The sequence below is a fragment of the Lathamus discolor genome, chromosome 4, assembly GCF_037157495.1.
Source record: "Lathamus discolor isolate bLatDis1 chromosome 4, bLatDis1.hap1, whole genome shotgun sequence".
Taxonomy (NCBI): Eukaryota; Metazoa; Chordata; class Aves; order Psittaciformes; family Psittacidae; genus Lathamus; species Lathamus discolor.
Window position 1 is genome coordinate 33,732,302 of NC_088887.1, and position 25,068 is coordinate 33,757,369.

Genomic DNA, 25,068 nt, shown 5'->3' on the forward strand with positions numbered 1-25,068 from the left:
GCGGCCTCCTGATTGGTTATCCGCCGTCACGTGATCGCCCATGTCCCAGTTTCCCCTCGCGCAGGGGGCCGCTGCCGCCCTATGTGAGCGGCGGCGTTTGTCCGAGCGGCGCGCTAGCGGTGGGGGGGAAGGAAGGGCGGGCGGCATGGCGGAGAGCGGCGCCTGGCTGCTGGTGCTCAGCTCCGTTTTCGTCTGCAACGCGCTCAAGATCCTCCTGCCGTCCTGCTCCTCCGTCGTAAGTGACGTCATTGCCCCGCCCCGGCGGGCGTTGCTAAATGGGGGCTGTGGCGAGCGCTTGTGTTCCCCTTCCCCTCTATCCTGGTGGTGGGGCTGCGGGCTGGCCCTCGCCTCGGAGCGGCGGGTGTGGGGCGCCGGGTGCTCAGGTGGATGGGGTGGGTGTGAGGTCGCGGGTCCCAGGGCTGTACGGAGTGCCCGGTGTTTTTTGTGATGGTGCCGCACCCCCCTGAGGGCTGAGGTAAAGTGGGAGGTGGCGAGGGGCGGCGGAGGGCTCCAGGTGCTCGGCGGGGCCGCATCGCGTCCTCGCTGTGTGCAGCTCGGCCTGGCGCTGCTCCTCGCCTAGGGAGAGGAGAAGGTGGAGGGAGTGGTGCCGGGAAGAGCTGGAGGTGGCGAAGCCCATCAGCGTGGCCATGGGACACTTCAGTAGCCCCAGTTAAGCAGGTCTTTGAAGCGAGTCTCTTAAGTGATGAGTTATTAGCGTTCTAAAGGATGCTCCCGGAGCTACAGCTCTTGGGGCATGTCTTGGGACTTAAATGACTGCAAAGCTCAGTCAGTGTTTTCAGTAGATGGACATCTTCGTGTTGAGAAAAGAGATGGGTGGGTACAGGGATTAAGGAATTAGACATCATAGGAGAAAACTTTGGGTTACAGTCATGAATCAGAGCCCCCTGCTCTGATCTTAAGCATTTCTGTGGAAGTGTGGATAACAGAGTTATGGACCAATGGATTCCGTGACCTACAGATAAACTGATGTGTGAGCAGGCATGCTGAAATACCAATTCTTCTGCTCTTTCTTGTACACAACTTCAGTGGCACACAGATTGGTGCACACTGGTCAACAATGGACAGAAATCCTTTAAAACATGAATTACTCTTACAAATGTGGGAAATTGAACTTGGTGTTGCTATAGAAGACAAAAGTCTCTGCTCAACTTTCTGCTGTGATCATGATAGAAACCAGTGTCATGGTCTCATTGCAGTCCTGCAAGCAGCATTTGTGGTGGAAAAATTGCACGTCTTATTAGAATCATAGAACGGTTGGGATTGGAAGGGACCTTAACGATCATCCAGTTCCAACCCCCTGCCAGGGGCAGGGACACCTTCCACAAGACCAGGTAGCTCAAAGCCCCGTCCAGCCTGGCCTTGAACACTGCCAGGGATGGGGCAGCCACAGCTTCTCTGGGCAACCTGTGCCAGCGCCTCACCGCCCTCACAGGGAAGAATTTTTCTTGAGGAAAGCTAGAAAGATTTAGTAAGGAACAGCGAGAAAAAGATTTTAAATCCTTTGTACCTTCATTTCTAAGGTAAAAGGAGTTGATGATGCAACAGGCAGGTGGTGCCTCATGAAAAGGAAGTAGGAAAATAAAAGTAGATATGAAAATGCTGGCTAACACAAAATGAGGTTACGTTTTTACATTTCTGTCAGCAGGAAATCATTTTAGCCAAGAAAATAGTAAGAAGTTGTAAAAAAAACCCCAAACCTCTTAAACACACAAATAAGACATAAGGAAAGTAATGAAAATTTATGTTTCTGTTTTTGAGGCGGTGGTGAGATACTGCACTAAGTGGATCCCAACTCTCAGCCAGTGTGGCAGTTTGTGTGCTTCTAACGGCTCAGACCCCAATCTGTAATCTAGAGGAGAGATTCCCAATTTGTGAGCTATGCATTATTAGGGAAGTCTAAAACTGGGCTGTTTGGACCCTTCCTGAGGCTGCTGGAGCTGGAAATGGGAATGAAGAATGAGTAAGGGGAGTTGCTGGAGCTGGAAGGGGTGGGGATGAAAAGCAGCACTTTTCTGCCTCTTCCTCTCCTGCACGTGTCAGGTGCTGTTCATCCCGGCAGTGCCGGATGGGAATTGCAAGCAGGGAGGGCAACAGATCAGCCCAGGATGTAGCAACAGCAGGGTCTGAGAGGTATTGAGGCAGCAGCATTGAGGGTGAGGAAATTAGATGAAAGCAGAAATCAAGAAGGAAAAAGCAGTTAGCCATAGGTGGAAGAGTTGAAAATCACTGCCCTGCAGGGATGGTAAAACCCTTTTCGGTTTGCTTCTGTCAGAACAAGAGAGTAAAGCTTCCTTGGCTTTCAGAATACATTGTGATGTTAAGACAAGGTTTTCCTGTGTCTTGATGAAAGGGCCTTTTTTTTTAATGGGAGGCTTTTGAGTATGTAAGCAGAAGATAATACTTCACATATGTTAAAGGAAATCAATGGAACTCTGGGTGAATAACTGATACTATTTCTTTACTTCTTAGATATCCAGATTGTTACAAAAGGATGCAGAGCAGGAATCCCAAATGAGAGCTGAAATTCAGAACATGAAGCAGGAACTGTCAACCATTAGTATGATGGATGAGTTTGCTAGATACGCCCGTCTGGAAAGAAGGATTAACAAAATGACTGACAAGCTTAAAACTCATGGTAGAGTTGCAATGTTTACTTCTAGCTTCTGAAAAGCATTTTGTCAAATGTTTTCAATTTTAAGTATATGTCTTCAACTTTTTTTTCTGCTCCTTTTAGCCATTTCCAGTGTTCCCTTCTTTCTTTCTTTCTTTCATTCTCTTTTGGGTTTTTTAAAACTTTTTGGAGACCTTGCTTTTGTCTTTCAGTTGTGCATAATTCTGCATATTCCCTTTACATTCTGTAACGGAGTAATTTAGAATCATGTCACAGGACGGTTTGGGTTTGAAAGGAACTTAAAAATCACCTAGTTCCAACCCCCTGCCATGGCCAGGGTCACCTTCCACTAGACCAGGTTGCTCAAAGCCCCGTCAAACCTGACCTTGAATGCTGCCAGGAATGGGGCAGCCACAGCTTCTCTGGGCAACCTGTGCCAGTGCCTCACCACTTTTTCTTAAAGGAATTTTCCTGTGCTTCAGTGTGCAGTTCTTTACTCTTTCTCCATGATGCTCATCACTGAATCATGTTTCGAATAAGTCAAGGGAGTCCTCTGCTGCGTATATTCATACAAAATGGTGTATTGCTTGGTTGGGGCTATTTGGTTACTGTACTACAAAATGCTAGAGAGAAAGCATTGATCTATAGAGCAACCAGAGGAGATATTTCCTGTCACTTTGTGACCCTGTTTGATTTTATGCAGCAGCTTTGTGATAAAGCTCTAGTGATTTGCGTCCACTAGGATTTTGTAGTAGTATAGTTCACCATCTCATGGTAAAGAGTACACATAAACCTTTGGCACCAGAGCTTTTGCTCTTGTCTTTGCCCAAACTCACTAACTGATCCTAACAGGATTGGAGACTACTTGATTTGTCTGCCTCCTGGATGTTTATAGGCTCCTTACTTGGAGAAAGAACAGTATTTATAACTGGCAGTCTGGATTACTCTCAGTAGTATCATTCTTAACCTGATAATTTCAATTAATTAGATTTGAGTAGTTTATTTAGCAACCAACAATGTAGTTTTGGACAACTTAAGGCCACTTAGTTTGAAGATGTGCTGTCTTCACTGGGCTTCCTTATACTGGCCTGAGGTACTGTAATAGGAGAAAAATAACCACAGTAAGTTTTAATACTGAACCTGACCAAAATTGATTCACAGTGAAGGAATAGGCTTACCTGTGATGAAACAAGGCAAAAAGTGCATCTACTGAAGCCAGCATTCTCCTCTTGACTAAAAGGGAAAAATTTACTTTATGCCTCATCTTAAATTAGTAACCGCAGTGGCTGTTATTATTCTCATTTGGGAATACTTATTCTCATTTGGGAATAGTATTCTTGATTGCATGCAACATATCTCTGTCTAGGATATTGGTGTTTTGCAACTTTTCATAGTAGGATTAATAAGAAACTACAGCATGATATGGACCAAGCACTTTATTGCAGAAGGATACCTTCAATACAGCTGTGAGTCATTTGAAAAGAGATTTTTAAACAGTGTCATATCCTGAGAGTGAAATATTGATAAATTACAAGTTTTATCTAAGTATAATTCACTGTTATAAGTAATATAGAGTAATATTTTCTCTTTTAACAGTGAAAGCACGAACTGCCCAGTTAGCCAAAATAAAGTGGGTTATAAATATTGTATTCTACGTCTTACAAGTAAGTAACTACTTTATTATGAACACAGATGACTAAACTGAATCCTCAATAGTGTTACAATTCTCTCTTGCAGTTACTGACTGATATTAGTCACACAGGTGTTTGACATTCCAGTGCCACAGTGCATGCCAAACTGGAAGAGTTTCTTGAAACAGAGTGGAGAGATGTTGCTGATAAGGTCTGGTAGTCGTGGATAGAAGGAGGTTTGAGTTTCACTGTAGCTCTGTGTTTCTGGTTTTGAGATGACATGATAGGAGTTTGTCTTAGCTCTTTAATCACTGGGTTTTGGGGTTTTTGGTTTGTTTGTTGTTTTGGTTTTTTTTTCCACTTCTATGTGGCACTGGACCCAGACAAGTTCCAATACATGCAAATATATTACTTCTGTTATTGAAAACAAAATATGTTTTTGCTGAGGATGCAAATCTCACTAACAGCTGCCACACATTTTCCCACTATGACTCATCAGATTGTCCTTGTAGTTCAGACTTGATGCCAAGGAGTTGTTTGGTAATAAGGATGACAGTGGTCAACCTGGAGATGTCCTTAGGGTAATATTAAAGTGAGTTGAGTTCCTGGCAGGCATGGGTTATGGCTCAAAACAGTCATCAGAATTTAACAACTGCTGGGTTTGTCTGTGTTAGATTAGAGCCAGGCTCTCGAGAGAAGTGGTATTGTCCAGTGTCTCACTGCTAGCTCTTAATATTGTGTGTGACTTTCAGGTCATATGGAGTTTAAACATATTTTGAACTTGCTTAAGAACAATGTAAAATAACAAAGGAACTGTTCCCTTTAATTAGAATTTGCCATTTACTGTTTCAGAGTAGAGGTGGAAATGTACTTCAGTGTGTGGTGTTATCCAAGCTAATAACAATTTCAATTCTAGGCTACCTTGATGGTCTCTCTGATTTGGAGGTACTATGCTGAGCCAGTTACAGTGCTGCCGGGCAAATGGCTTGCTCCGCTGGAGCGCTTGGTAGCCTTTCCTACAGGGGTGACAGGTAAGGGCTGCATACTGAAAACACACACATTTCCCAAGCCCACGTGGATGCTAACGTGCAGACCAAGAGCATACGCAGATTGGAAGCACTTCCGTACAGTTCTTCTGACTCCCTTGAAACAGGGAGGAGTTTTAAACATTCGTAGCTGTTTCTTATGTATTCCAGTAGTGTCAGTTTAACTGACAATCAAATGGGCTCTTTGTCATTTTTATTTCTTCTCAGTCAGAGCAGCTTTGTCTGCATCTGGATGGAATTGACCCAGGAGAAGATTTGAAATCAGAAATATTTTTATATTAAGGATCCACTGGAATTAAGTAGAGTTGCATTTAAAAATGGGCAAATACTTCATAGGTCTGTATTGTTTGAGTATTTCTTACAATTGCTGGGTTTCATGCTAGTGTAACTCCAGGGTGATTTAGGCATCCTCTCTTGGCCTTTTGCCATGCCTGTTCCCACCCTTTTTCCTGTCACACTTTGCTGCATTTTTGCCTACTTAAATCCTTTTCTTTTGGGCAGTCTAACAAATGAATAATCAGAATGATGCCACAAATTGCAGGCACCTGTTCCTGAGAGAAAAGTGTGCTGACTTCATGCTAGTGGGATAAGTACATAGGACAGTGACAGGACGATATAGTGCGGAAATTTACTGTCAAGCTAAAATGCTGCTGGTGAATCTTCATATTAGGTTTGTAAGCCCTAACTGCCGCAGAAGGAATTCCAAAATGCATTGTTGGAATTTTATGTTGTAATATTTTTAATAGCTGTCTAGAGAACAGTTTGTATCCAGCATGCTTTCTGGACAAGCAAAGAGTCTGCTGCAGTGTGGGGTAGGGGCATAGTCCTTGGAAGACATTTATTCGAACAGCATTTGAAGGGATTTGAAGTTCACACCCATGTCTGCATTCAAATCTCCTTTTTTGTCCTGGCTGATAATCACACTGAAGAGATCACTTTTGAGTTCTAGGTGATAAACACAAAATCGTCTAAAAATGCCCCAAAAGGTAGTTTCTTTGTGTGCGCTATGCATAGCACACATATGAATTCTGTGATGCTGTGTAGTTTAGTTCCATGTTGTCAGCAGTATGGATATGCTGTGCATTAGAGTCAAGGCACACCCTCTTTTCCACCACACCAATACAAATTCCTGTGCTGCCGGTTGGAATGACCGGACCCTTTCAAACAGCAGTAGTAAAGGTCTCTGTAGTACTTTTCTACATAGCTGTATGAGGAGGCAGGGGAAAGGAGTACAGATTTAATACTTGTTAAAAAACTGATTTTAGTTTCAGAAGAAATGGATTTATTTTTTTTTACCTCTCAAGGTCTGAATTTAGGTCTAGCAAAATATTCTGTTACTGGCCAAGCCTTTAACTTCAGCACCTGAGACTTTTTCTGTTGGCAGATGTTTTTAGCTGTGGGTTGTATATACCAGACCTCAGCTCTTACTTGTGTTATTTGGTACTCTTTTCTGCAGACAATATTCAGGGGTTCTCAGGACCAGCATGGAGATAGCTGCCATTCCCTGTAGAGAGACATTTGTATATAAAAAGATGTTTCATTCCTGTTCACCTTATAACTCTTTAAGTTTCAGGTTTTTATGCATCCAAAGCTATTTTTCAAAAGCCTGAGTGCTTCATAGTTATTGACATGACTTAAATCATGTTTTATGTCTTTCAGGTGGTGTTGGAATTACATGTTGGCTTGTGGTTTGTAATAAAGTTGTAGCTATTTTGCTACACCCTTTCAGCTGAAGAAATCCCAGTAATCCATGGAGTCCTCAACTACACTTTCATTATCACTGTTTTGAATGAGACTAGGTCTGAGATAATCTTTGTTACTTCATTTGGATGTCAGTCAGTATACCTTTCGATGTATTTTATCTTCCCTTAGTTTGCTTTTCCATTTGGTGGTCAGTTTTCAAAGAATAGCATTGCTGTTTAGAAAGCCTCATTTTGTGGCTGCTTTGACAAGTGTGAACACTGATTCATGGCAGAACTGTAAGACTTTGTCATGGCATATACTCACCAAAACCTGAAAGTGATGGACTTGTATATTTTAAGTTGGAAATGCACTGGCACTAGGAGTTAATTTGGGAGCTTTGCTACTGCTTTGCTGTTTGACATGGTAGTTTAACCCAGAGATGGGACTGTGTTTGATGACAAAGTGGTACTAGAAGATACAGAGGAAGGTGGTTTGGTTGGCTTAGGGATAAAATGGAGTTAGTTTCCTCCTTGTTATTTTTTTACACTAGAATTGGTGTATTCTTGGGTTGTCTTGGAAAATACGTTACTGATACGTGTGCAGAATCAACTTTTTTATCTCTCAAGAGACTCAGTTGCCCAGTACAGGATAGCTGGATACTTTTTTCCTCCCTGACTTTTGAAGTTCATTGAACACTTGTTTTTTTTCTTACTTTTATTGATAACTGACTTTTCCTTCCTTGGTATTTTTTTTCTGCTTCCAAAGATTATCACTGAAACTATTTTCTTCCATGTCTGGGGGGGAAAGGTCTGGTCAGCCTGCTCTCAAGCTCCATGTTAATGAAAAGAAAGTAGACGAGTGTGCTGTTCCTTCAGAGGGCTGTGTTTCTAAGGGCTTTAGCATACATTAATGACAGTCCAGGATAGCCCAAAACAGCTATGTAAATGTAAAAAGGCACACTGGTGATTTAAATGTGTAAAGTGGTAGCAGGCCAGAGGAGGAGGGAAAACAATTTTCTGTTTCAGAGTAAAACTTCCGTGTGGTATTTAGGTACAGGAAACAGCCACAACATTTTGAATTTAAGGGAGGACAGAATTATTCCAGTACTGTGCCTGTAGAACAGTGGCAAAGTTGTGCAACCCTGTCACTGCTGCCCTGCAAGACAAACGGGTGGGTTTATAAAGTTGTTCCACGCCTCTTTGGTTTTTGACATGAGCCTGAACAGAGCCCTTGGGGCACCTTCCTTTTCTCCTCTGGGCTTTGGTGATTCTGGTTCAGCTTCCTGCTCTGCACAGTGGAATGCATCTGTTCTGTTATTCCAGGCCTTTTGCCTAGGGCCCCTCCATAATTAGCACAGCATTGAGAAATCAGTTCAAAAGGTCATGATACATTCCGTGTATATATGCATGAAATGTTTGTGAGGCTTTGGTTTTGTTTGGGTTTGGTTTTGTTTTTAGGCGGTAATTTAAAAAAAGGAAAAGGTTTTACATTAGGGTTACATACAGCCAAGGTGAAAGTAGATGCATTAAGTAGCAAGGAAAAAAAAATGTTGTGGTTGAATGTTATGGATAATTGTGGTTTTATTAACAAAATAAAGCTTTTTGATCTGTCTGAGGTTTTCCAATCCATTTTTCAGTGTTAACTACGGTTTTCCTAAAACAAAAAACCCCCATACCTAAACCAGCAACACCCCCAATACATACACACTTTTTGGACAAGGAGAGAACTATTGGAATCAATAGGACTAATTTATTTATTATTTTTCTAAAGTATTTGGGACAGATTATTTAACTGTGACATTGACCTATTTCTGAGTCTAAAGATGTGGCCAATGGTATTTCCACTTGGCTTGTTACACAGTTTAGCACAGCGAAATCAAGGAAAGTAGCACCACTGAAAACCTTCACAGTGGCAATTGGTGTTTATCCATGCATAGCACAGGGTCACCCAATGCTCTGTTTGTTGGCAGTTCCAGTCAAACATTTGGGTGAGTGAGGGCAAAAAGGCCTTCGGTCACCTGCTCAGCACAGAGGAGTGTTGGATTATGTTAGCTTGTCTGCTCTTGGCTTTGGGACAGCAGTGAAGGCACTGGATCTGGTAAGAGTTCATAGAGGAGAAACAAGCTCCTTTTCAGACACCAGCAGCTGTGCTTTGAAACCTGCCCCCTGTACAGCTGCAGCACCGCTTCAAGAAGAGCTTTCCGAAGTTTGAAAAATACACTGCAAGTAAGTTCCAATCTGAATGTCTCAATCACTGAGCAGCTTTTGCAGTATCATTTTGAAGGGGGTTTTTAAGTGCTTTTTAAAGCTAATAGAATACACATAATTTTCCATAACTTCACATCATTTTAGGAAGAGCTTCATGAATTACTGTGAGGAACAAAACATAATCCTCCTACCCTTGCTTACATAACCTTAAACACAGGATTTTTAAAGGCTTTGGAGAACTGGATACGCCTGATTTCTCCAAAACAATGGTTTACTCTTGCACATTCATCTTTGGATGTCAGCTGTGGAAGTTACCAGGCAAACTGCTTTGGTAAGTTCCAACAGTGGAAAAGAATGAAGCTTTAGAGCTTTATAATGGTAGTGAAAACACAGCAATAGCAAATTATTTTTATTGTGTGTGAATTCTGGAAGCTGTTTCAGGAGTGAAGAAAATAAAAACTTACTTTCTTTTACAGCATTGTTGGTACTTACCCAACAATGAACCTTACAAAAGCAGATTGCTCACTTTGGCTGCCTGACGAATAATCTGCTTCAAAATTCAAACTGCAGAGAGAATGCAAAAACCTGAAAGTTGCAAAACAAGGGCTAACTTGGATTCCTGGTAACAGGTAAAAATGTGTGTGCATTGTGAGGCTCTCTCTGTAAGGTGAATACGCATGCATGCGTGCACACGAACCAGGAGCAGGAGAGTGTTCTTTTGTGACAACTGACGTGACTTACTATTACGGAAAAATCATTCAAGGACATTGTCAGTATTTATATGATTTAATATGCATTTAATGAAGGTAAAAACATTGCCTTTTAAAAAAAGTTGTTAAGGATCCCTATTTCTAGAGTAAAGTTGATGTATGTAACTAAATAGCAAATAAAATAGTTTGTATATTCTCATGAGGTTATTCGTAACAATTGGTGCTAGATGCTTTACGTGATGAACTAGCAATGGTGGTTTGAAACCTGGCTTATGTAATGCTGCATCCTTTCACTTCTCCATTCTTCCCTTGTTAGAACTGGAAGGGTTGTATATTCAAAACCAGCCTGGTCCAAAGTCATTTCTTAAGATGGTTTCCTTTCAGCAAATGTCATATGAGCACAGCCTCTGCTTCAGTAGAACTGTCCTTCTGCCTTCTTTGGGTGCCCTTACCAGGAGATGGTTCATACAGCCCAAAGGAATTTTTCACTTTTGATTCAGCTGTTCCACTGCAGTCCTGCCTGTGCTTGCAGAGCCTGCTGTGTTTTGGTCTTGTACCTGATGTAAGAAGCCCACGATGCAAATTCTCAGTGGCTTCTGAGAATATGTATTTTTTGTTCAGCCTAATGGTTTTGTTTCTTGGACCTGAAATTACACAGTTACCCCCTGGCTGCTCACTGTTACTTAGCTCTTTGTCTGGCTTGTTTTCTTCTTTCTCATGTTCTTCCACTGCATCTTCCTCTTGATTGTTCTCCTTCATACTGTCACTTAGAGGAGTTTGTTCAGTTTTCATCACTTCTTTCAGCTCCTGTTTAAGCAAATCTGTCTCTTTTTCTTCTTTCATAAATCCCAAGCAAATGTGTTCTTCCATCAGTAGTCTGCCCTCCTGTAAATAGTCTAAAATGAAATATGGAGGTGTTTAAGGTAAGTTTCCTAGGAACATAAAGAGTCATGAAGCATTAATGAAAGTTTCACTTCCTTATTTCTTAAGTTTCACTTCCTTATTGCTTAAGTTGTTAATGGTATTTCAGTCCTGAGGACTATGACAATGCTATTTACTAACAAATATAACAGGATGTGGCAAGATTTAAACAAGACTAAAACAAGATTACTATGCCGTTAAATCCAGGTAAATATATTTCTCTTTTTCATTATGTTCAATATTAGGAAATGAACAATCATGCAAACATGATCAGTAATGGCTAAATATAGGGCCAGAAAAGTCACGTACAGTGCAAGAGAGAAACCACATGACATCTGAACTCCTTACTTGTAATTTTCTTGCTTTTAAATGGAATTTCAATATATTTATGGTTTTCTTTCCCTTAACTGTCAACACAGTTGCTTGTTGCATGGAGCAGGATATATGGCAAGTCTCTCACCTATAAATGAGTTGCGTTCACTTTCTAGTAGGAAAATGTATGTGTGTATTGAATGCCTACAGCAAATACACTTGTCTGCTGCAGGGGACAAATTCTAATAGGTTCTGTGCTTTGGAGAGACTCAAAGAGTACCTCTAGACTGAGGTTAAAGGAGAAGTGTATAGAGTTGCAATAACAAATGGCTTAATAATCTAATACTGGCAGTGAGTGAAAACTGGAGGAATCCGGCAAACAGTAAGGAGAGGCATTCACATGCAGAATCAGAAGATCGGTGTTTTCTGTAAGGGGGTTTTCAAAGACAGTGGTGACTGGGGTTATCTGGTGGAGTCTTGGAAGGCTGCAACTGAAGCAGAGTACAAACCACAGGGGTTAACACGTTCCAGATTACCAGCTGTGTTACTGATCTAGTAAGTGACCTCAACAACCCTGTTTCACCTTTGTGACTGCGTGACCTTTAGGTCATGTAATGTCTCCTACCGTAAGTGCACGATGGCGTTCCGATCTCGGTTCTTTCTACAAGCCTTACTGTAATGAACGTAACATGAGTATTTTTAGAAAGAAAAACTCAGGTAAAGGAATAGATGCACTGGCTCCTTCTTTCTTTTCTTCTACAGAATTTCTTCAGAATAAAGGTGTTTGTAGATGAGTCCCTTGCACATAAGTTTTATATGAGAACACAGTCAATGGCTAAGAATTACATAAAATCTATTTATGCACTTCAGTGAGGAGATACTCCCAGCCCTGGAAGAAGTCCTTTTTCTTTCTCAGCAATAGTTCCTGAGCCAGAAATACATGCTGACATCAGCTATGATGAAGATTCACAACCAAAAATTTGAGTTCTGTATTTGATCAGTGTGGAATTAACAAACTAATAACTAAAGTATGCTTTTACCAATAAAGCACTGACTTTTTACCACTGTGACCAACAACTACATTTAGAATCATAGAATGGTTTGGTTTGGAAGGGATCTTAAAGATCTAGTTCTACTGCCCTGCCAGCGGCAGGGACACCTTTCACTGGACCAGGTTGCTCCAAGCCCCATCCAACCTGACCTTGAGCACTGCTAGGGATGGGTCAGCCACAACTTCTCTGGGCAACCCAAGTAGTACAGGAATATGAAGATACCTTATACCATGAGGCTGCTCTGCTGTCAGGGCAGCACCACCAGCACACAGATTTCACTGACCTTTTGTATGTTATTCTGTTGAACTAGTTCCTGTCAGTCAAACAACAGCTAATGGCTGTTAGACCCAAGTAACCTACCAATACCATCGGTTCATTCATCTTTTGAAGAGATCAAATGAGTTTCTGAGAAAAATGATAAAATGTACCTCTGTGTGTCCTATTAAAGGTTTCTGGCTCTGGTATTTTCTTGGTTGATTGTTTTTCTGTTCTACATTGAGCATCTGTATTTACTTCAGCTTTTTGAATTCTATCTTCTGGAGATGTTTCCTCCTACAGTTGGCAATTAAAGGTAAAAATAAGTGAATACTTGTTTAGCGACTCTTAAAAGTACACAGTCATGCAATAATTATAAAAAGTTGTAATTCCTATTACTATCATATTCTTATTTTGTATCATTACCTTGTGCTATATGTTTAATATAATTACGTTCACACAAAATCCACATGCTAGAAAATGAAGAAGATGGATGAGCCGATTCAGGCATGTTACTGAAACATATGGAGTAACAAACAGCTGAGAGTTTAAACGTGGGATTGGATCCAGATCATTCATACCTTTGTTAGCTGAAAAGGGCTGGTTTCTGTTTCCTGAGCTTCATACTCTGACAGCAGCAGTGGTCTAAAAATGTCTTTATCTGCTTGTACTGATCTGTGTATACTGGAGCCTATTGAAAAGGACAATCATTAGTAATACAGTAGTTTCTGGAATTATATGGTTGATATAAACAAAAAATCTCTTTGATGACTGATAATACTGGTATGTATGTGGCCTAGGACTTAAACCTTTTTGTGCTGCATGTCTTAATGCCCTTTAAGAAAGTAATTCTTTGTTCTGCCTGATCTATAAATACTCAAACTGGAACACATACCTGGACTTTTGAGGGTTTTCATTTGTCCATCATAAATATACTTCAGGTTTAGATCTACAAAGTCCTGTTCAGATAGAACATGCTAAGTCAGACAAATGCATCTGTGTCCTAGAACCCACATGGGCTTCATTTGCCTGGTAACATTCCAATGAAAGTTTAAGAGATCTGGTATAAGGCCTCACCTTTCAGGTTCCTAAATTCAGACCTTAAAAGAGTATAATAAACATGCTTGCTTCAATGCCTTCTGATTTGTTTACTCACCTTTCTCAAGTTAATGGAACCAAATTCTCCAGAGGAAATGCTTAACACTGAAATATCTATGGTCTTTGAAAAGGGATTCAAAGGGAATGACTGAGACATTTTGAAAAAGCAGCTGAATGGAGATGGGATGGGGAAGGTATGCTCTGCTTTTGTTCTATTTTTAGAATAATTTTGATGTAAGTACAGTAGATGAGAAAGTTACTGGCACAGCAGCAAACATGTGATCTTTCCTCCATCACCATTTGACCTTGTTCCCAGTTTTGATCTCTGAAACCAGAGGAGGACACTCTGTAAAAACGATGGTTTTCAAACGTTTGCTGTTTGGTGGTAAAACGGCTGTTGAGGATTACTCTTGAAGGTATGGCTCCGATGATGTGGAGATCATTAGTTTTCCCTTTGGAAAGGCAACCAGCAAGCAGTTACCAGCTGCTTCAGCAGAAATCAGCGGAGCGTTCCTCAGATTCAGAACTAGGGGGAGCTGTACCTCTAGATCAGCTGGTGTGACCTTCCCACAACTGAGCAAGCTGTTCTTATCAATAGCTCATGAAATGAACGGCTTAATTCGATAAATCAGTTTTATGTAGGTGCACAGAGCTTTCTGATAACCTAAGCCAGCCTACCTTCAGCTGCTCATCAGGAGAGTAAAAAAATGCAAGCCTGCATTTCTTCTTTCCCTCTGGGTGAAAATTTTTGCAAACACAGAATAAAAATAATTACTTGAATAATTACTATAAAAATAATAACTTATTACTTAAAATAATTATTTTTATTACTTGAAGTAATAAAAACTATTACTGGAATAATTACTACTTGAAGAAGTAGCTCTTTCTAAATCTGCTATAGGAAAAATCAAGACAACAGTGAAAAGGAAAAAAATTGTCAGTAATTCCAGTTCTAGATTTCTAAATCATCTGTTTCCATTCACTGATAGAGAATGAAACCTTTATTGGCCAAAAATATCAAAAGATCACATAACTTTGCTTAGAAACTTTTCATTGCAAAATATCAGGTCTCTCTCCAGCCAAGCCCCCTTATCTTGCTTAAAGAAAAGAACTTAAATCATAAACAGTGAGTTAAGTACTGTAATTTAAAAGACAATACCGTACAAGTACATAGGTTACTAAAATGACAAAAAATCACATCTGGTTCTGTGGAGTAACTAAACCTGGAATTCAGAGCTTCATAAAATCTGTGTCTGACTTGGAATGAGAAGTAGGAATTTGTGTTTCTTAATTTTACAGCTTGAATTACCAACCTTTTCCCTGCATTTCACTTGCAGTTAAGGCAGAGTAATAAATTTGCAAAGGCAAAGAAGGGGAAAGACATAAGCAACTATGATAAGATTTTGTACCAATACCATAATTTGAAGAATTCTGTGGGCAATATTTCCAGCAGATACATTTGCTATCATGCAAGTTTTAAGTGCTCCTCTGTACCCATATGAAGAAAGCTCCAATCCCTTCTTCCACTGAGGAGCAGGAATATCTGACCAGTATTTTAAAGAGGGCTTAACCCAAGGAAGTCGTGTTCAGATCATGATCCAAAATTAAGGGTGTAAGTTGGTTGAGCAGGAAGCTCTCCTTCAGGGTATTGACAGCATGTTTATGATCCTGAGTAGGAGGCAAAATATCACTTTCAGTGTGGGGGAAGTACTTGAAATCTGTTTATTAGTTTCTGTATAAAAAACATTTATTAATAAATTCTAGATACAACTCCTAAAGAATATGACAATTAGAAATTTGTAAGTGCTTAATCAGTGTCTCCTTCAACATTTTTGTCCCTGATGAATACAGTGAGCACAGGCAGCTAAGTTCTTGGCTTCTATGATTTGTAGCTGGTTTTAGGTGTTGCTCACTCAGTTCAAGGGATGGGATCCACTTGTCTGAACACAGGCGCCTCATGCTATTTGAGATGCCCTCAAGTATTCAGGATATCTACATAAGGCTGGCTGATACTACATAGGACCAATGGAACGCCTGTGTCCTTCTGGAACAGCAACTACAGGGCCTGGGAGAATGTACTAGAACATCTCAAATGGCACTGGATGCCTATAATTAAGTAGTTGAATCCCACACAAGGGGGATTCCCACTCTTGGAATGTTTGATAGACAAGACCGTATACGATAGATATTTCTCTCCAATACCTGAGCACCCATGTGAAAAAAACACTCTACTAAAGAGCTCTTTCTTCCTTGATGGAATTAACTTTCCATTGTTCTTTTCTATCATTCTACTGTATTATTTTAAATAACATCAAGTCTGTAGAACCAGTTGAAAGGATAGACAATAACTGGGTTATTGCCCATTTAAATGTACTTATGCTATAAACCCAAATAGCTACTAAGGATAAACATTCTCTTCTCTCAGATAAGCTGACCGTGTGATCATCACAGTGGCTATTAAACCTCCTAAACCTTGTATCTGAAAATTCCTCCTCTTCTTACACTCCAACAAATTGCAGGTTGCTGGAGCTTAAATAATGGACATTGAAGCATCTGTGCTAGAAGTAACACGGCGTAAGGATTTTAAAGATGAGAAAACAGTTTTTAAAGACCTCATTAAATTCATTAATTTCGCTTGTATGAAAGCACTTTGAAAGTCTGTACTGTAAGTAGGAACTTGATACAGAATGGTTGGTTGTGAGGTGCTTTGACTTAGTGAACCAGGTGGCAGGAATTCTAGGTCCAAGGTAGCCACTTCTCCAGGCCAAGTCAAAGGGAACAGCCTGAACAAAACTGCAAAAGCTTTGGGGACTGATATCTTCACCTTGTTAAAAAACAAATAGGCAAACAGCTCTTGATGCAAATATGCACTTAAAATAGCAGCACTACTTCAGTGTCACTGTTAGTATACTCAGATTATGCATGCTAAACACTATTCATGATGAAAATTGGGTTAAATATTAAAAACAAGTCATGTATTTGTATTCATAGAATAAACGAGCAAAAAAAAACCAAGCACTTCTCTTCAAATTACATGTAACAGAATATTTTTAGCCCATATAAAAGTACTATATTAGCTTTTATTTTGGAACGTATGTCCAAGCTATAAAGCAAATTAAGTTTCACGCAACTAAACCAAAAAAGGAAAAAGAATGTACACGTACTTTTTCCATGAGGTACTGAATCACTTTTGCCTTTTGGGATTTTAGGCATCCAATTTGCATAGATATTTTTAATAAAAAGTTGACGATCTTTTTCCTAAGAAGAAATAAACGCCATTAAACTTCTAATATGCATTAAGAATTACTTGTTACCAACTTAATTTTCCCGTGTTGGGAGAAAACTGTCAATGTTTTTGCATTGTGCCAGGCCATGTGGTGACTTTGTCATTTGCATAAATAGGAATCTGTCCTTTGCTTTCATGAGCCGAATCAAAATTCTCCCTAGGAACACCTATACACCTACGTGATCCTTCTTTTTTATGACACCATGTTCAGCAGATGAAGTCTTCCATAATGACTTCTTCATTTGTTGTTCTGAGTTATTTTTTTTCAGACTAAGCGATTTTTGCCTTTACTTCCTTCTTTTAATAAAAATTCTTTACTCAGTGCCCTTGGTTAGAACATGCTCAGTTCTATTTTATAAAATACTGCCTGGGAAACGACACAAACTTCAGAGCACACTTTAACATTTCTTTAGCAACAGTCCTCTTGCCTTACTGAAATTCATCTGAAACACAGAGGAGAGATTTCAGTAACTCTCACTGTATTGGGTTTCAGCGTGAAAAATAGGAGCTGCATTTACTTTGGAGATATAAGTTGTCCTGATGGCGTGTCCGAATACCTTCAATGCTCTGAATGAACCAGGTGCCCAAAACTATGAATGTGGAAGCCAAAACTCTGTTCTGGCACAGAAATAAAGTTAAAAAGCATGTCTGGTCTTGTTTGCAGTAAAACAATGGAAGGTTTCTGAATTTAAATAGAATATTGGGAGAACTGGACACACATAAAAAACTGTGTGGAAAACAAATGAAACAAATATTTTGGAGAAGCTCTAGGGTGAAAACTGTACTTCCAAATAATTTACATTTTGGAACAGTTTTATGTTAGTGTTCTCGGGACTGAACTATTCCTGTCTCCTGGATCTGCACATATAGGAGGAGGTCAGACTCTTGCAGAGAAATAGCACTGCAGGTCCAGGAAAAGCACTGTACAGCTTCTGCTGTGGCAGCCTGGCTGCTGCCAAGTAACAGGAGGAACATTTCTGCACCTGATACAAACAGCGAATGCCCTTGTACAGAAACACAAAGCTCCATGAATCTTCAGGAGTCACCAGTTCTGCCCTTCACAATGTCTGGGAAAGCTCCCCATAACAACACCTTTCACATTTAGTATGATTCCATTTAGAAGGAGGATGCTCCCTAGCAGGGCCAATGGGTGATCAGTCACTTTACACAGAAATTAAAAAGTGTGTTTTAACTGTGTAACAAACACTTTAAATTACTAAAAAGCCAGAAGGGTTTGTGTGTTTTCTGGAATATGTACTGGTTTTTCCTGTTTACAACTCATGACATACCATTCATGGCAGTTTTGTTTCTACTTCTATTATGTGTCACTTCTAGGTTTTTCTGTATGTTTGGTTTACAGACATTACAGTAAGTGTTGAACTGGACATACTTGTCCCAAAAATATTTGCCTAAAAACCAAGCTGGAATTTAAACAAACTAGTGAAACATTTATATATGACTTTTTGTTAAAGTATAGTTTTTCAGATTGTAACATTTGGCTAATTTTAATTTGAAAGTGGTTCTGTAAGGGAGCTCACTTTAAGTTAGTAGGTAAATATATTGACCCAGATATATCAAAATGGTAGCAAATTGGTGTGGCTTATTTGTTCAAACTGTAATGCATTCATCTCTGTTTAGAATATTTATTGATTTACTTTGAACTTGTGACAAATAGACCCTACAATAATGTCATCATTTGATATTTGACCTTTTTTTTCATAGACTCAATTAGGAAACAAAAATTCCATTACTAAATAATATAAAAGAGGCAAAAGGAATAGGTAACATTTAATACTTGAATTTTCTCATAGGAGCAGGAATCTCTTTAAAATTTTGAATACCTTAATTTTTTGGTGAAGAGAGTTAATTTCCATTTGCAAGGTCTTTGTAATTATTCCAGCTTCCAGAGCTTTTCTGTTCTCATTTGCCAGCTGACGACTAAAGCTGCTATTGTTCAACTTCAGCTGCTTTTCCAGGCTCTTAAAAAAATTACGTATTTTAATATAAGAATGTGCTCAGTGTGACTGCTGAAAAATTACAGTTCTTACCAGAGCTGAAAAAGAAGTATGATCATGTAATGGAAAGTAAGCTTCTAATAATTATAGTCTATTGTGCACAATGCATGAAATTATGAAGTATCTGAAAAATTACTTTTAAAATGAGCAAAACCTGGTATAAAATCTAATTTTAATGAACATCGAAAAAGCATATTTGGCAGTCAAACATAAAAAATAAAGCTCTACATTACCTGTCTGGTGGGTTAATGAATACAGTCATCACTGAGAAATGTTAAGACAACATGTCTGTTCACACTGAGATCTACTAACTGCAGTACCATAAGGAGGCTTAGTGTAAATGAAAACTAGGTAATTTATGGAGTACCTTATTAAGTACTTTATCATTAGAAGCCAGTGCCCTGCACTGAAATTATAATTACTAAAACTGTAATATGGACACCCAACCCTGCATGCTTTTTATAGCTTCTCACTAGGACTTCTGTGAATAGAAAGTCTTCAAAACCCCATCTGAGTTCAGCTGTTCATATTTTCATTTTCTTTCATGTAATAAATGTATTTCAGCCCTAGCTGTTCAGATGATGAAATGGCTCTAAGATTACCTGGCTTTTTATTGATTCTATATATAATATAACCTAAGGAATACAGAAATTAATGAAATAGAAATTTCACTCTTCCAGTTTTGTATTAAAAACTGTATTCTTGCCTTTTTGTTTGGAAAAAAAAAAAGAAAAGAAGCACAAGATATTAAAAGGAGCTGAATTACCTCCTCTTAAACTTTCACCAGGCTTTTACTACAGTTGCACGCTAAACTGACAGCAGAACCAAGCCTAAAACCTAGGACACCTGACTATTGTCCAGTTCAGCAGCTGCCCTACAGACAGCTACAGTGAGTGACAGTAATTAGTAAATAAGAGGTATAGGTATGTCCATACTGTCTACCAGCACAGTGCAAAGTAACAGGGCAGCCTGGTTGTCTCCATGTATGACTAACCCTGTACTTTGCCAAGGTAAATTAGGGTCTGTCCTCTTGTGACTCAGAGGCCCAAGCAAGCATAGGTGCCCCATGCTGCTGGCAGGGAGCAGAGTAGACACTGCTGAAGATTGCCCTCCAGCTATAAGCTATGCTTCTCACCTAACAGGGTTAAGGCATACAAGTTAAAATAATTCCTAAAATATCTTTATTGCCAAACACAACCTACTTCTACTTTTCTGCCAGATTTTAAAATACTGGAAGGGGGCACTACTGCCATTTTTAGTATCTTATATTCAGGACTGCACTGGATTAAAAAGAATGTTCAATGTTACAGGGCTGTATCAGAATGATTAATGTGACAAAAACTCCACTATTGCACAAAAAACTTTCCTATTATTGTTCCATAAATACAATGCTATGCAGGTATTACCTGTATTCTCTTATCATTCACTTCGATTTTTTCTGTAAGGACTGACAATCTGTGATCAAGTTCCTCTCTCTCTCCAAGAGTTTTGTCTCCTGAAAGCATATGGAAGGTCTGCAAAGCACCTTTAGCTTTTACCAGCGATGCTTCAACTTCTCTGAGCTTCCTGGATGAATTTCGCTCGTCCTCCTGAGACATCCTCAGGCTCTTCCTTAAAGTTCTCACCTCATTATAATGACTTGCTAAGAGATCCTGCAAGTTACTTCCTAAATTTTCGTATCTATCTATTGCTTTCAAGTGTCGATACTGAAGCTCTTTCAAAATGTGGTTTTCTAAGCTTGATGCTTCTAATTTGCATTGTAAGTCAAATATTTCATTCTTCAGCTCTTTGATTTTGTGAACTTTTGCTGACAATATTCGCTGAGCCACTGTGGTTTTTTTCTGGGAAATCATACTACTCTGCAGGCTTAAAGATGACGAATTTTGATGTGGTATCTTCTCAGCTGGCAATTTTGTTCCTCCTGCATTCAGACCAAAGTAAACTGGCATTGATATATAGCAATCGTTTTAGACAGCAAAATCACCGTATGTCTTTACTGCTCACGTAAGTGCATATACTGCTCATCCAAGCTACTTAACTGTGTATTTGACAAAAAGCCCAAGATCTATACTAAGACTACAATGTTCAAGTATTTCACAGATAAATCCGTTAAAGATTTTATATCTCTGTGTGTGCAGTTATTTTTCTGCACTAGATCGATAGGAGGTCAAGGTTCCCTCCTTTCATTCTTTGAAGCCATTTTCATTCCAAACAGCCATCATGCTCACTTTTCATTAATAAAGGTAACTATACCAGTGTCTTCTAGGGCAAACAGCACTAAAACTGGGAATAATTTAGTAAAGTATGTTTATGTTAACACAGTACTGCAGTGTCAATGGAAATCAGTTTTCTCTCTGCAAATCATGCAGCTCACTGTAGGCATGATCTGGGAACTGATTCCCAAGAGGGGGGACATAGAAATGTGTCGTGGTTTAAACCCAGCTGGTAACTAGGAAAAAAAACTTACTGTTACAGCTGAAACCAGGAAAGATGTGCCAGAAAAACCCTCAACATAGTAATGCAAGATCTCAAAAACCAAGGTGATCACAACAGCACATGGTGAAATTTCTCTGCAGTTAGGATTTTTAAACAGCTTTCTAGAATTCTCGAGTCAGCTTTGAACTACATTTTTAAACCATAGACGCTTATTAGTATAGAACAGTTACGTAGCTGTGTCCACTGTTTCAATGGACCAATTGAAAAAGATCTTTACGGGCTAGCATTCTAAGTGTATTACTGCCATTTGCCCTTCTTTATGGCCAGCATTCTGAGTGAATTACACTCATTTCCCTTTCCTGAAATATAATTAGGATTTGAAAATGGTCAAGACTGTAAATCTGAGTGTGTTCCCCCTTTTCAGGCATATATTCAATTTCACTATGGCTCTCAAGACATTTCAGGCAGCATTTTGCTAGAGGTTTATTATAATTATTTATAGATCACATAATATTTTATGGATAAAATAGGCAAGGTACTAACCTAAGAAACACCAGAGGAAAAGGACAGATCTTTTCAAGCACTTCTGTTGAATCTAATGCGTGTTTCGCACACAAACTCTTACAGGAGAAGGCCCCAACCAGAACACCCCATCGCAGATGGGAAGCAACAGTGAACCAGTGGCAGGAAAAGTAAAGAAGGATGCTGCTTAGGGCACCACCACGGCATGGCTTTTCTTCTCCCACAGCGTATGCCAGAATAGTGGAAAGCTATGGCAAGTGTTATCTGGAAAGACAGTGGCTTCAGCAGGGGAATGGGCTATTCCCTGCAGCAGCAGAACCCACTGCTCTCTCCCTCCTTCCCTGAGGGCAGCAGCTTCCCCAGCTCTCCACAGCTTCAGCCCAGCTCTGCTCCTCCCTTTCCTGAAGCAGCGCATGGAGTCAGGCCCATCCCTGGCAGGCATATGCGTGATGTGCAAGGCAGCAAGTCAGAGGAAAGAATGAAGAGGGTGATGTATACAGTTCTGAGTCCTTTGCTATTATTCCTAAAATACCTGATACACTCCACTGTTTCAGGATACAAATCAGATGGTCTTTGTTCTGATGGTCCTGCTGGTGGAGGAGAGAAAGTAGGAGGAAGGAAAGAAGGCAAGTTGGTAGGACTCACTCATACAGAACCACGTAGGAAGAACAGACTACCAAATTGAATGTGATAGCAAAATGATAGGATAGAAAGAATTAGATTAGGAATCAGAAGGAGGAGAGATTGTGATTTGGTCAGTGCTCTGATTTTTTTTTACATATGTTTTAACTGGATTAAGAAGGACTGTTGCCCTATTGGGCAATCTCAGGCACAGCTCCATCCTTGGCAGCTTTCAAGGCCAGGCTGGACAGGGCCTTGGGTGAGATGGTTTAATGTGAGGTGTCCCTGCCCACAGCAGGGGATTGGAACTGGATGATCATAAGGTCCTTTCCAACCCTAACTATTCTATGATTCTATGATTGTGAAGGTTCAAGTAAATAGAGAAGAAACTGTAGGAGCCAGTTGAGGTTGAACACATTCAAGACCTTCTGCAGTGAACACATTAACCAGCACTGTGAAAAACCCACCCAAAGTAAAACCCAAATCAAATGGAAAGTACACAGGATCACACGCGTAAGTTCTCTGTAATAGGATTCCACTGCAGAAAGACTATGACATAGAATCATAGAACAGTTTGGCTTGGAAAGGACCTTAAGATCATCCAGTTCCAATCCCCCTGCCATAGGCAGGGACACCTTCGACTAGAGCAGGTTGCTCAAAACCCCATCCAGCCTGGCCTTGAACACTGTCAGGGGTGGAGCATTCACAACTTTTTGGGCAGCCTGTTCCAGTGCCTCACCATCCTCTCAGTAAAGAAAATCAGAACAACCATTACATTACTATTTTTTTTCCCCCCAAGAATGGAACAGAATGATGTAAAAGAAATGGGAAAATACCTTCCTGCAAAAGGTGACAAAAATACTCTAAAAACTATACATGTCTATACAGGGTGAAAACGTAAGTTATAATCATGTTCCTGGGAAACTGATCATTCCAAATAGCCGTGAACAAGCAAAAAATACCACTTACAATATCCAACACAGGTAGTAGCTAATAACGATTCTTCTGCTAAATTGATTTGAAAAAATGTGGCTATTCTTTCTGGTCCTGCTAGTTTCACACCAAGATGACTTCTTGATAGCAGCATGTAACTTAGATGATAGAAGAGGTAATCAGTTGTTCTCTCTCTCTTTTTTTGGTTGATTTGTACCTTACAGATTTGGTAGATCTAGATGAAATTTTGAAGCTCAGCAGGAAAAGGGTCAGTTTTTGACATGTCATGCTGGGATTTAAGAAAGCATGGGTGTAGATATGAAAATCTGCAGACACGAAAAAGATTCTTTGCTGTTAGCATTTATGTAAAAGTAATATTTTTGTGTAATATGGTCATGCCACTGAAACACAGACTTAATTTTACAACATACGCCATGACTACGCTGGCCAAAACATAGCGCTTTTTCTGTCAAAACTGACACTTTTATGCAGACATATAATTTTTGAGCAACTTCCCTCAGGAAGGGCTTTTTCAGACTCATTGTGTGATGCATGGTCAAAACCAGAAATTACAGGAAATGTGTGAGAGTTTCCAAGCCCTCAGATTAGGTTTGTAAAGGTGCTCCCACGTCTCTGGTGATTATCCTCTCTTGGATCATGAGCACTGTGGGATAACACAATGGGGAATCTCTATCTCTCTTCCCTCCCCTTCCGAGTGTTTGAAACATAATCTGTTCCTTTTCTTCACCGAAAAACTGTTTCCCCTGTCTAACTAGTTACTGAAAAAAAAAATAAAAAGGCAAAGAAAGGGAACAGCTGTACTTCTCAAGAGTCTCATTTTCTGCTTCCAGAAAACAAAGTACCTTTTCTACCATCTCGGGGGAAGATACAGCGTCTTTTCTTCTTCTTTTCCTTTTCCTCTGTTTTCTTCTCTTCAGTTCCTGGTATTTCTAAATGTTTGCTGCTTCTGGGTGTTTCAGAGCACATCACTGGCAAAGCCTTCAGCATAGTCAGTGTGAGAATTTTCACTTCTGTATTCACACTTCTGTATTCTCTACTGCGTTGCTTACAATCGTTATCTCTGTTACAGCTGCTGCTTCTAATACTTCTAGGCTTTGGGGAATCTATAGTATTCCTGCTTTTGGGCCATGTTCTGACTTATTATCTTCTGCCACTAGAATATGGAAGACACAATCCTCTGAGTTCACCACTGTGTAATAGTAGAAGACTTAAAAGTAGACCTCCATAACCTATCAGATATCTGAAGGTTACTGAGTTGTTTGCAGTTGACATAAAAATACTAATCAGGGTTCAACTATATTAAATGATGTTAAGAAACACTGAATTACCTTTAAAAAAAATCCAGACATTATTCTTTAATGCATAAAATATTTGTGTGGTCTGAAGGAAGTCATAAGTTTGTTTCTAGGATGAACTGCAATATGAAATATACTAGTTTGTGTCTCAGAATTTCCCATGACACTGGCATGCATTTTCTAAAGATTTACTACTGTTTAAATAGAAATAGATACCATTGTTTGTTTCCTGTAATGTACACATTTTCTCCAGGACTAATGTAATTTAAAAGAAGTTTAATTGTATTTATGCTAAACACCTACAAAGTGCTTTCCTAAATTAATAATTGTTCAAGTCTCTAAAATGTGGACATTTCTAACTGTGTTTTTATGATATTTTTAGCCTTCCAGTC

General features: G+C 39.6%; 3 protein-coding genes across 4 annotated transcripts in view; 2 read left to right on the forward strand and 1 right to left on the reverse strand.

Moving 5' to 3' along the window:
- The first annotated feature begins 9 nt into the window (after positions 1 to 9).
- GET1 (guided entry of tail-anchored proteins factor 1) lies at positions 10 to 8,603 on the forward strand. 2 transcript variants are annotated; one of them, XM_065676977.1, is made up of 5 exons: positions 10 to 83; positions 2,491 to 2,656; positions 4,229 to 4,296; positions 5,180 to 5,294; positions 6,969 to 8,603. In XM_065676977.1, the coding sequence occupies exons 2-5, from the start codon at positions 2,533 to 2,535 to the stop codon at positions 7,040 to 7,042; spliced, it is 381 nt and encodes a 126-aa protein (XP_065533049.1). In that variant the 5' UTR covers positions 10 to 83; positions 2,491 to 2,532; the 3' UTR covers positions 7,043 to 8,603. The 2 variants fall into 2 exon arrangements, with proteins under 2 accessions (XP_065533049.1, XP_065533048.1); XM_065676976.1 differs by lacking the exon at positions 10 to 83 and adding an exon at positions 90 to 235.
- A 595-nt stretch (positions 8,604 to 9,198) lies between these two features.
- Positions 9,199 to 25,068, forward strand: part of SH3BGR (SH3 domain binding glutamate rich protein) — a 52,928-nt gene continuing 37,058 nt past the window's right edge. Inside the window, exon 1 of the mRNA XM_065676975.1 lies at positions 9,199 to 9,217. The gene's annotated coding sequence lies outside the window, so the exon portion shown is untranslated. The remainder of the gene's footprint in view (positions 9,218 to 25,068) is intronic.
- On the reverse strand, positions 10,023 to 20,701 carry LCA5L (lebercilin LCA5 like). The gene is made up of 6 exons (XM_065676971.1): positions 20,255 to 20,701; positions 18,675 to 18,812; positions 16,712 to 16,805; positions 13,031 to 13,140; positions 12,623 to 12,746; positions 10,023 to 10,805 (listed from the first exon to the last, which is right to left on the reverse strand). The coding sequence occupies exons 1-6, from the start codon at positions 20,699 to 20,701 to the stop codon at positions 10,300 to 10,302; spliced, it is 1,419 nt and encodes a 472-aa protein (XP_065533043.1). The 3' UTR covers positions 10,023 to 10,299.

Excerpts from the sequence above, each read along its gene's own strand:
- GET1 (XM_065676976.1), top strand. The coding sequence starts at position 146 with ATGGCGGAGAGCGGCGCCTGGCTGCTGGTGCTCAGCTCCGTTTTCGTC. Across the intron at positions 2,657-4,228 it reads TGACAAGCTTAAAACTCATG|TGAAAGCACGAACTGCCCAG; the intron begins GTAGAGTTGCAA and ends CTCTTTTAACAG. Across the intron at positions 4,297-5,179 it reads TTGTATTCTACGTCTTACAA|GCTACCTTGATGGTCTCTCT; the intron begins GTAAGTAACTAC and ends TTTCAATTCTAG.
- LCA5L (XM_065676971.1), bottom strand. The coding sequence starts at position 20,701 with ATGATTTCCCAGAAAAAAACCACAGTGGCTCAGCGAATATTGTCAGCA. Across the intron at positions 18,813-20,254 it reads TGAATGATAAGAGAATACAG|AGCCTGGAAAAGCAGCTGAA; the intron begins GTAATACCTGCA and ends AATTTTTTTAAG. Across the intron at positions 16,806-18,674 it reads CTCTTCACCAAAAAATTAAG|GAAAAAGATCGTCAACTTTT; the intron begins GTATTCAAAATT and ends ATTTCTTCTTAG.